This window comes from Rhyacophila brunnea, unplaced genomic scaffold, assembly GCF_057557595.1.
Source record: "Rhyacophila brunnea isolate RB1 unplaced genomic scaffold, BYU_Rbru_1.0 scaffold_20, whole genome shotgun sequence".
Taxonomy (NCBI): Eukaryota; Metazoa; Arthropoda; class Insecta; order Trichoptera; family Rhyacophilidae; genus Rhyacophila; species Rhyacophila brunnea.
The window spans coordinates 17,819,049-17,830,717 of record NW_028232860.1 but is presented as its reverse complement, the minus strand read 5'-3'; the positions used below and the strand labels follow the sequence as shown (position 1 = coordinate 17,830,717).

Here is an 11,669-nt window from a genome sequence, read left to right as displayed (position 1 = left end):
TAAGTTTGCTATACTTCTGCCCAAATGTTAGAATACTAAAAGATTCTCTAATGCTAATGGCGGGTGATTTCTATGTTTTTTTTTTATTAATCTGACAATTGGCAGCCGTGCGTGATTTATGACGCATGCGCTCTACGATTTAAGGGTTGTAGAAATCGCAGTAGAATGCGCGCAACGGCAATTTATTTTTGAGGGGTGTCCGCTGCCCAGGTGTTCCTTCGTATAAATCGCAGCCGTATGAAAACAGCCGAAGACGCCTGCCAGATAACTGTTTAGTCCAAAAACGTCAAAATTAATTTCTCAAAGTACAACGGCGGCATGTCGGCATTAGCCAAGGTAAAAAACCAATCAATTTTAAACACAATATCAATCGCGAGAGACGTGTTTTCAGCATCCTTTGTTGAGCGGAAATACGAGATAAGGTTATAATAACGATTTGTCAAAACTCTATCGTAGATAATTAAAATTGCCCATAAATTAAAACAAAAACCTTCTCTTTTGCATCCAAGTAGAATCTTGTAAGAAATAAATGCTCGATAATATCTAAATTTCTGATTAGAATGTTGTGCCTTTCTTCCGATTAATATTGTTTTTGTCATTTGCATAAGAATTCAGTTGATAGCCTTGGTGATGTATCAGAAATTACCGGTAACCTGTTTATGTTGTTTTAAACTATTTCTCATATGAATACAGTTTTGTCGTCTGATTTCAACAAGTGAACTGCTGTTTTTGTGACAAGTTTGCTATAAAAAATGTCTTTAATTCGACCAGAAATCACTGATGAAAAGGTACCTTCTTACTTCTCAATAAATTGCAATCAAAATGCTTGTATAAAATGAATATAGTATACCATTTTTTAGATAGATGCGTTGTTTTGTTCGAAGTTACATTTTAAAGGCGTAATATTATGTTTTTTTTACTCTTCAATTAAAATAATAATTGACTTACCACTTGTGTTTATTACTTATTAGTTATTATTACTGTAGGTAACCTAATAGGTAGTAATATTAATAAGAATAAGATACCTATCTATTTTATAGTTTAATTAAAATTTGCCTGATGTATAATGATTAATGATAATGAAATACTAATTGGAATCTTATGTATTGATTAATTCGTTTGTGATACTTATAATGTTATCCGATCCTCTAAAATATAATAATAAAAAATCGGCGATGACTGCGCAAGTGTTTTTATGGAAACAATTTTGTAAAAATCAACCGGTAATATTATTTTAGCACAAAATTAATTGAAATAATAGAACGCATTGTTTATAGATAGAAAGAACCATCTGTTGATGTTAATACAAAACAGTTTGTTATTATCTATGTAATGTTATTCAAAAATAATCCATAGATGACGTACTTATGTGTAATAATAAAATTTAGATATTTAAACAAATTAGGTAATTAAGCCGCGTTGACACGGTCCAAATACGATCCAAGTCTACTTGGATAGGAATAATTAGTATGAAGATGTCTCATCCAAGTGACAGCTTCATACTATTTATTCCTATCCAAATGCACTCGTATGTGACATCTTCATACTAATTATTCCTATCCAAGCTACTTGGACCGCGTCCTACTCATCCAAGTTAACTTGGATAGGAATAAATAGTATGGAACTGTCACTTGGATAGGAATAAATGGTATGAAGCTGTCACTTGGATGAGACATCTTTATACTAATTATTCCTATCCAAGCTACTTGGACCGCGTCCTACTCATCCAAGTTAACTTGGATAGGAATAAATAGTATGAAACTGTCACTTGGATAGGAATAAATGGTATGAAGCTGTCACTTGGATGAGACATCTTTATACTAATTATTCCTATCCAAGTCTACTTGGATCGTACTTGGACCGTGTCAACGCGGCTTTAGAAGTGCTCGTGAGATCCAAATCACCCCCAAGATTTTATACTTAATATTTTTTTCAAAAATAGTTCACATGAAATGTGAAGGTACTGTTCGGTTATCAGGAATACAGCGGAAAACACATTTTGAAAATACCCGATATACCTGGATTATTTGTTAGTTTGGGTTAGTTTAGGTTAGGTTTGGTTAGGTTACCCTAACAAATAATCCAGTTTATCGGCTATTTTCAAAATGTGTTTTCCGCTGTATTCCTGATAACCGAACAGTACCAATGTGAATCATGAGATCAAAAACATAATATAGATAGGCTTCTTTCAACAATTCTTGCTCTATGACATTCCATACATCGCTCTAATTGTATAGGTACTACAAGCCATACGACAGTCATCGATGGCATTTGCAATTACAATACCTCACAAAACATTTGACCACATCATCACTTGAGAATGAATTACCTATATAAATAGCCTGAAACATTGAGGAGAGAAGAAAAAAATAACATAGGTACAGGGACAGTCCAAAAATTTTAAATAATAACAAGTAGCCGTGAAATTCTCAACCGATATTGCTATTTTCAAATGTACGTAATATAATTTCAATTAAATCATTTTTATTCAATGAATAATCCACCAGTGGCGAAGGGTGGAGGTAAGCTGTTAAGATCCAACATAAATAGTGCACACTAACCTTTGTCAGTTATACATACCTACTTAGATATTTGTTTTCATTGCGCTAAGACTACAAATTGTATATAGTGTTGGTTAGTTTTTAAAAAATGAATTGAACCATGCCTAAACCAAACCATAATAGTTTTGATATGCTATGGGCGATCCGGCAAAAATAGTGAACACTTTTTCAGTCATATTTATTTATTTTCGTTGAATTAAGAATACATAATATTACAGATGGGGTTTATTAAGTCCTGCCTAAACCATGCCATTATAGATAAAAAATATTCTTATATCTATAAAAAATCCAAAATTATGTAAGATTTATTGGTATAATTTTAGATATTTTATAGATAGATGAATATTTTTTTAACTATTATCTATAATGGCTTGATTTACGTAGGGTTTAATTAATTTTTTTAAATTAACCGAAATTATCTGCAATTTGTAGTCTTAGTTCAATGAAAACAAATAAGTATGGCTAACAAAGTGTGCACTATTTATGTCGGAACTTAACAGCCTACCTCCACCCTTTGCCACTATAATCCACAAGATTTTAGAATGCCACCTTTATCTACCTACATAAACATAGGTACATAATATTAGTAAAATTGCTCGAAAAAATTGTACTGAATGGAACCTGCGCGGTGAACTTTACTGGTAAAGTCATAGATTATACATTAATTTGAAGATATATTTCATTTCTATGAATTTTTCTATTATGTATGTTTCTGAGGTTGTTTCAAATGATGTGGCTATCCAATTTCTTGTTTTACCAAGTTATTTAAAGTTTAAATATAAATTTATGGTTTATGTTGTTTACAGCCAGTATTATACTCCTACTGGCGGAGCTCATGCTCATGGCGGGTTCGCATCTGCTTGAACCTCAAGGAGATCCCGTACGACATCAAGGCTGTGAGCCTCATCAAGGGAGGTGGAGAGCAGCACTGCAATGAATATAGAGATGTTAATCCCATGGAACAAGTCCCTGCACTTCTTATCGGTATATTATTACATCTCATAATAAGTATTATTTGATTTTTAATAATAATTCAAACGTAATCATCATCATCATCAGGGGCGCGGTAACCCGGTGTGGGTCCTGGCCTCTTCCAACAGCTCCCTCCACCTGTCCCTATCCAGTGTGGCCGCTTTCCAATTTGGTACCCCTAGAATAATTCAAGCGTAATGTGTGCAAAAAACAAAAGGGAAATAATTTTTCAAATTCGAAAAAATAGTCAAGTACCTATGCCAAATTGATCATCATTCATACATGAATGAATGGGAAAAGGGGCAAGTCAAATCAACAACGATATATTACTAAATATCACACAGAAACATGGAAATTCCCATAATAAGTTTTTGCTACATAATCCTGTAATTCTGAGAAAATTTACAAATCTGAACATAAATATCTTCAAGACAATCAATGTTATAGCTATCATCCCTGTTATTATGACGAAAGGAATCTCAATGGTGCTGTACATATGAGACACTTCAGCTTAAGGGGACATTCTACAGAATTGGCCTTGAGAATTGAAAATATGATTTTTTTACATGTGGTCCATAATATCTGGTCTACTAGTTAATATAAAAATGTTGCTTCAAAGTTGTTTGTGTCAATAAACTTGCTCCACAACTCATATTTCATATTTATTTCATCAGGGCTGTCGAAGACATAAATCATAAATATTTATAATTTTAAATTTTTATTTATAATATATATTATTTAAGTTTTGTGCATCTAATGCCGGGTCCACACTGGCAACAAGTTGCTGGCAACCTCGTTAGATTTTACGATAATTATGATAATTATCGTAAAATTTCTTAAGCAATTATGGTAAGTATCGTAAAATTTAATGAGGTTGCCAGCAACTTGTTGCCAATGTGGAAATGGCTTAATATCCACTGTGGTTCACGTAGTGGCATGGACCTGGGGCTAACTAATTCAGGGAGTCAACACCCATGATAGAATTTTTTCCAGTTTTGGTTGCATTATATTCCAAAACTCTTCTGTAAAAACCGATTTTATAAATGGAAATTTCTCGGTGTACATAGTAAACAAACCTACGAATAAAAAAAGACAAGAAGGAACATACTGATTCATCGCAGTAAAATCTGGCAATCAAATTCGCCATTTTGAAAAGCGACGATTTTGAGTATACAAATATCACGTGGTCTGTACGTGTGCGGCAAACTTCGAATGTGTTTGTAATTTTATGTATTTTATGTTTGTGTATCACGCATTGTCAGCCATATTTGCCGGCCTTGATTTGTACACATCTTCCTTCCTGTCTTTTTTTATTCATAGAAACAAACAGTATTTTTTATTAGTTATATGAAGTTGGCCTTGAATCTGTAATAAAATAATGCACAATTAAAAGATTTTGAAATAGAAAAAAACATATTTCCAAGCTTTCAGCCGTGCTCACTCATGAATCGAGGGCTTAGTGTCAAACAACACTATCTACAAAAGTGCAACTTTACAGGAGAGCCAAAAATCGTTATTTTAGATTCTTGTAACTCAACAAGGGAAATGTTTATTTAAAACATAATGTTAATATTTTATAATTTATTGTGTATTGTACATTTATCTTGCTTATGATGATGTTAAAATTTATAGGGATAGTTTTTAAAAAATATGAAAACAAGGGTAACTTATGTAGTTAGCGTTAAACTTTACTGACGATTTAATAAGAAATTATAAAAGTTTGACATAACGTTGTTTGACTATCATGTAACCATAAATGTAAAATAACGTTATCTCAAAAAAAAAAAAAAACACCTTTTTGTAGATAACGTTGTCTGACTTTAAGCACTCGGAATGTCATTCGTCATTTATCAACCTATGTTCAATTTGAATTGGGTTATAATAATAATATATCCGTATATATATCAATAGTATGTTTGCTACGAAATCCACCCAAGTTATCAGTATGTACTTGCACAGGTTTGATTAAAAACTATGATAAAATTAACATTTTAAAAATATTAATTCATATATTATTTTGACAGCCCTGTTTTCTGATCGGCGGACAATGTGCAGGTGTTTATAAAATAATAATATTCAGCTACTGACAATATCAATAATAATAATAATGTTTCTTGAAATAAAATCTAAAAGATTGATTTAAATTAACATATGATGCCTCTGAGGTCCTTTTTATACTAAGGTCCTTTTTATACTAAATTATAATTGAATATCAAGCTCTTCAGCTTTGTTGTCACAAGTAACACTATCAGTAACCTTTTACTATTAATCTTACGGTTAAGGCTAACTAAACTTTGACTTCTCTGCATTTGTCATTTATAGTTCCTGTACACGTGTATGGATTTACTTGCACACGTAGTGTGTATTTTAGTATTTTAAACTATCGCAATAATAACTGTTTACACGTAAAAGTATTGACTGTCTTACCAATCTCATTCTTCAAGAGTAAACGAGACGCGACGTTGACTTTGTATGGTACTATTTGACGGGTCGTGAAAATCCGTTAACCTGAAAATGAGTCTGCGCGGTGTGGTTTGTTTTTTTACTGGCAGGTCCGCCACTATCGTTCTACTGCGCAGGCACAGATATCGCACAGTCCAATTGTCGTGTGATAATTCAGAAGCTTCTGAACTTTTTTGATCCACGCATGCAATCTTGCAGTTTGCACGATAATACGTGTTTACATGTGCATTTTTGTATTATGGCCACGATAATACATACTGTCAGCAGTAAATCCATGCATGTATAAACATGGTATTAGTTACTATACCAACCAACTTGTAAATATGAACTTACAAATTTAGTTTCACACACACACAATATAATATGAAATATTTTTCACTGAAAGCTATCCCCTAATGTAAAAATTGGACCTACTTATACAAAGTTTACACTCCACATTAAATATCTAAATGAATAGAAATAAGATCAATCACATAAAAATTTACATATTTTTTCAGAAAACTAGCAATTTTTCTCATCCTGCACTTCCCTACATTGATTCCTCATCGGACGGTCCATGTAATAAAAACATTGTCTGGAGTCGCATGCATGAAACGCTTATCATGTTGCCTAACAGTTGGCGATAATTTGTAAGATTGATTGAAACTCTGGGAATGTGTGAAGGATACAATAATTATCAAATCAAATTAAAATCTCTACTTGACAGCAAGCATATCTTAGAACACTTACGGGAAAACGTGACTTAAGATTTTTAGGTCTATTTTTTAACGTATTAATGACAGTTTCGCTGTCACAACTTTCTGTAGTGTTTGTTTTATACTAACAAGGATTGACTGAATTGACTCCGAAGAACATGATACAGTACTCTCTCAATAATCCGCCACCCCAAAAACCAAACAAGTGTCCAATTATTAGTGAAAGCGCAGATTATAGTGCATACATACAAAATATGGTAAAAATTAAAACATGTAATCGTAAAAATAGTTTTTATTGATAAATTTATACTAGCAACTTATGGTTTTATTTATAACCAAAGTCGAGTATTATTAAGTTATACATATTTATAAACTAAATTTATTAACTACATCAAACAGTACATCACTTGACACAACCAGTTGTTCAGTGAGGCAGATGTTCTTGAATGGTCTAAGATTCCTGGCTTTTCCTAAGACCAAAAGCTTCAGCTTGCGTGTCCCGGTTGGATTGGAGCACGGCATAAATTGTGATGCGGTCCTTGGGCACTTTCCTCCCTGGTGCATTACTTTCTTTGCGATGAACTTACGTTTTACGAGGGAGAAGTTTTCAAAATAAACCCGTCTCATCTGCGGTGTTAATATGCGGCGGACTACTGAATTTATATACGAATAACGGCGAATTATAGAACATGATTTTGTGTTTTCAACTAGTAAAAATAACGGCGGATTATAGTAGTTGTCGGATAATCGAAGGGCGGATTACTGAGAGTGTACTGTAATTTGTATATAAATTCATATTAAGTTTGTGATCATCTAATTATTATAATAAATAGAACCATTCATTTTCAGATGGTCACACGTTGGTGGAGTCACTATCTATAATGCATTATTTAGAAGAAACCAGACCACAGCGGCCACTCATGCCACAGGATTGTCACAAAAGAGCCAAAGTCCGGGAAATTTGTGAGGTAACTAACACAATGATATTTTTAATAAATTTATAACAAGAGAGATGTCAGTTTATACCTAAAATACAATTTATTTAAATAAAAAATCATTACAAAACTATTCCCACAACTACAATCACCATTGGCGTACAAAAGGAAATGTAGATATATCTTAAAAATTAAAAAATAAGTTAAATATGCCAAATTAATCACGATTATTCATTCATATAGGTACACGTTAATGAGGAAAGGGATTAGTCGAATGAATACCGGTGAATTACTAAATATCACACAGAATTAATATAGTACTTCCTATAATACAAAGTTATCCAAAACTCTCTTAAATAGCTCTGCTGAATAGTAGTAATTTTAGTCTCCCTTTTCATTTTGATCTGAGGAATGCGGTGGATGGTATCATGCTGATGGACCATGCCACATAAGCCCCCTGCCAGAGTTAAGCAAATTCTACACCCTCATTCCGCAAGCTTTTTTGTGCTCTCTGACTTTTCTCATGCACCCGTTCCTGTAATATGTATATGAATCAAAGCATAACCTGGATCTAATCATTGATGATAACTAATTTTATTTATGGTATTTTTGTAGGTAATATCATCAGGTATCCAGCCACTTCAGAACTTAGTTGTGCTGATCTATGTAGGAGAGGAAAAAAAGAAGGAATGGGCGCAACATTGGATCACCCGAGGTTTCCGCGCTGTCGAGAAATTGCTGTCCGCCTCCGCCGGAAAGTATTGCGTCGGCGATGAGCTCACGCTTGCAGACTGTTGCCTGATACCACAGGTCTTCAACGCCAGGAGGTGAAATTAATTTATTTTGTGTGATATTCCTCAGTAAAGTTGATTAAAGACAGTCTAATCACCAGTGTATTAAATTTATACACTCAATAATATTGAACAAATTGTTTCAATCCGATATACCTATAAAATTATTGAAGGATATAAGGAGAATCATTCTGAATTGACATTAATAATGAACACTTAAAAGTTCGAATGTATGTTATCAATATTTGGCATCATCATCAACATTGACTCTACAATTTGATGTGTATCTTGACCAGCATTGCCAGATAATTGTGCAATTTAAATCGAGATTTAGGAGCAAAAAGTGGGACAATCTCAAAAACGCATACATAGTTCAATATGACTCTAATGTTTATTTCTATAAATCACACAAAACACTGATACCGGCCTTTCTCTGTCGAGGAGAATGGTGAAGGCCGTATCACTAGCAGGCCAGAAGCGGGGTGGAATTGAGAGAAAGGAGTTTATTATATCGTTATGCAGGGTATTGTCATTGGCGGTGGGTTGTAGACACGGTTTTTTCTGGCTGGAGATGCTGGCTGTTGGCTTCACTGCTGAAGGCTGCTTTTCTCTGCTGAAGGTTGCTTTTCTCTGCTGAAGAAGGCTGCTTGACTCTCCCGAAGTGTGGTAGATGACGCGCCGGTGGCGTCGACTACGCACTTTGGGGTTGCGTGTCTGGGCCAGGGCTGATTCCAAGGCTTGCAGACAGTTGGAGCCAGGAACTTCCTCAACGTATCCGTCCGTGGGCCAGGGTCGACTGAGGATTCAGCTGGTCGGGGAAACATCGAGAGTCCTTGGTTTTGCAATGTGAGCATTCCCGTGCGTAATTATGGATGATGCGCGATGAGTCGGCCGGCGACAGTTTCCCAACTGCGGCAGTTCCATAGCAGGCGGCATCTTGAAGGCTTGGCGTCCGAGGCGAGAAGTCAAGGCTTGCAGCTTGGCGTGCTGCCGACGCCGTCTTTTGTCTGGCTGGGCAGGAGATGCTTGTGGCTGGCTTGGCGTCCGAGGCAAGAGAGTCAGGGCTTGCGGCTTGGCGTGTTGCCGACGCAGTCTTTTTTCTGGCTGGGCTGGAGATGCTTGTGGCTGGTTTGGCGTCCAAGGCGAGAGAGTCAGGGCTTGCGGCTTGGCGTGCTGCCAACGCGGTCTTTTTTCTGGCTGGGCTGGAGATGCTTGTTGCTTGGCGTCCGAGGCGAGAGAGAGAACTTTTCGCGCACATCCAACTGTCAGATGCGCGGCGTCATCGCACTCTGTCGGTCGCGAACCTCCCTGTTTTACCGACAGATTGACTAGTGGCGGCGCTATCTCATGTGGCCGTTTTCGACAGACTGCGTCTCTATGTTTTGGCGGGAGCGCGGACGAATTTGAAAGTCGGATTTAAGGAGGCGGGTTCCGCTCGGCCGAGGGTTGCGAGAACCGCGAAGAGTGGACGTAGGCTGTGGTGTTTTGGGAAAGTTGATGGATCGGTTCGCCCTTTGAGGTGGTCTCCTGTAGGAGACCTTCATCTGGTATCAACACTACAAAACTCTCTATCAAAATAATAATATTAAACAATATTTGCCTTGCCTTTATGTATTTAGCTGAAGATTTTACTACCTGTGTTATTGTTGAATAATCGTGAATTTAGCTGTCCTGCGCGGGACAATCTATTATCTGTCTCTACACTGCTTAAAAAGCGGGACAATGCTGATCTTGGCCACATTGCAAAGATGTTTTATAACAGATTTTTATAATGCAAAATGACGACTTGACTTGACAACTCAGCCATCGCGAGCAATACTGTACAATACAATATGATACGATGTATTATACAATTTAAACTTGACGAGCTGCTTTCGACTGTTGATAATAATAAACAAATGGTGAATTTTTCAGGTTCCACGTTGATTTGCGTCCATTCCCAATTATCCTGCGCATCGACCGAGAATTAGAAAATCATCCGGCCTTCCGCGCGGCTCACCCATCCAGCCAACCCGACTGCCCTCCCGAAGCCACCAAGTAATCACACCACAGTTCCGTCACAACTCGGTACTCGACAAATAAACAAAAAAATTAACTATTAGACAGACCACTGCGAACAATAAAACAAAAACTTAATAGTAACTACGTAGTATCTTAATGAAGAGACATCTTTATTAACTTTAAATACATTTTTTACAGTACAAGACAAAGTAAAATGATTCATCTACTTACTACAAAATAATATATTAAAAGACTTTTGTTTAAAAGTATTTGAAATTTTGACTAGACTTAATATTAATGATAATTAGGATGTTCTAATATTATGAATTTCATGAAAGGGTCTAATTGTTAGGTTGATTATTTATGAAGTCTGAAGATTTTTATATAATTTTTAATATTGAGAGAAAAGAGGAAGAAGAAACTTGCCATGCTAAATTTATTACATATATTAATTTTTTCGTGCTCTATTACATTGTAATTTAATATTTTCAATATGTTATTTGATATGAGTCGCTTGATCACCAAACCTGCTCTGGGCAATTTTTGAATAAAATTAGTTTTGAATGCACGTATGTGCTATATCGATAGGTCTACCAGCCTACAGAATTGCGAGTTTTAAATTCCATTCTGGTTCGTCAAAAAATCAAAATGAATATTGACTTGAGTCACCAAATCCGCTCTAAGATAAAAAACAAGTTACTAAATCTGCTCTACATAGACAACCAATCAGGCGTGATTCAAACCATGATTTTTAGCATACTATTACGTTTAAATCACTATGCAAACGTCACCACTACTAGCATCAACATCATCGTAAATGCACAAGTTTTTTTGTGATTTACTGGAAACTCAAAAAAACCTAAGAGCGGGTTTAGCGACTCATATGGATTAATTCTGTATGTGAAAAAGAAATGGGAGATAGTTTAGAATATTATTTTTTTATTGAATATGCTAAATTAATCATATTGCATGTAAATGAGAAAAGGAATGAGTCTAATCAACACCGCTGAATTAACAAATTTCACATAGAAACCTAGTAATTCCCAAGATCAATGGTAGCTACACAATCTTCTTTTGGCTATCCTGAAACTAATGTTTTTAAACATATCTCCCTTTTCTGAATTTTTCCTTCAATAGCATAATGTCATTATTTTAACTAGAGGCATTTTTAAACTAAATATATTTTTGAGCTGGTTCGACTTTTTACATCAGCACTAAATAATGGTCTATATCTACACCTTAAGAAGTATG

At 35.2% G+C, this 11,669-nt stretch overlaps 1 protein-coding gene across 2 annotated transcripts; it reads left to right on the top strand.

Moving 5' to 3' along the window:
• Positions 1–125: 125 nt before the first annotated feature.
• LOC147071311 (putative maleylacetoacetate isomerase 2) lies at positions 126–11,262 on the top strand. Of its 2 annotated transcripts, none has more exons than XM_085947910.1 (5): positions 126–336; positions 3,368–3,545; positions 7,541–7,659; positions 8,242–8,453; positions 10,332–10,822. In XM_085947910.1, the coding sequence occupies exons 1-5, from the start codon at positions 319–321 to the stop codon at positions 10,456–10,458; spliced, it is 654 nt and encodes a 217-aa protein (XP_085804036.1). In that variant the 5' UTR covers positions 126–318; the 3' UTR covers positions 10,459–10,822. The 2 variants fall into 2 exon arrangements, with proteins under 2 accessions (XP_085804036.1, XP_085804035.1); XM_085947909.1 differs by lacking the exon at positions 126–336 and adding an exon at positions 351–788 and having other exon boundaries at positions 10,332–11,262.
• Positions 11,263–11,669: the final 407 nt, after the last annotated feature.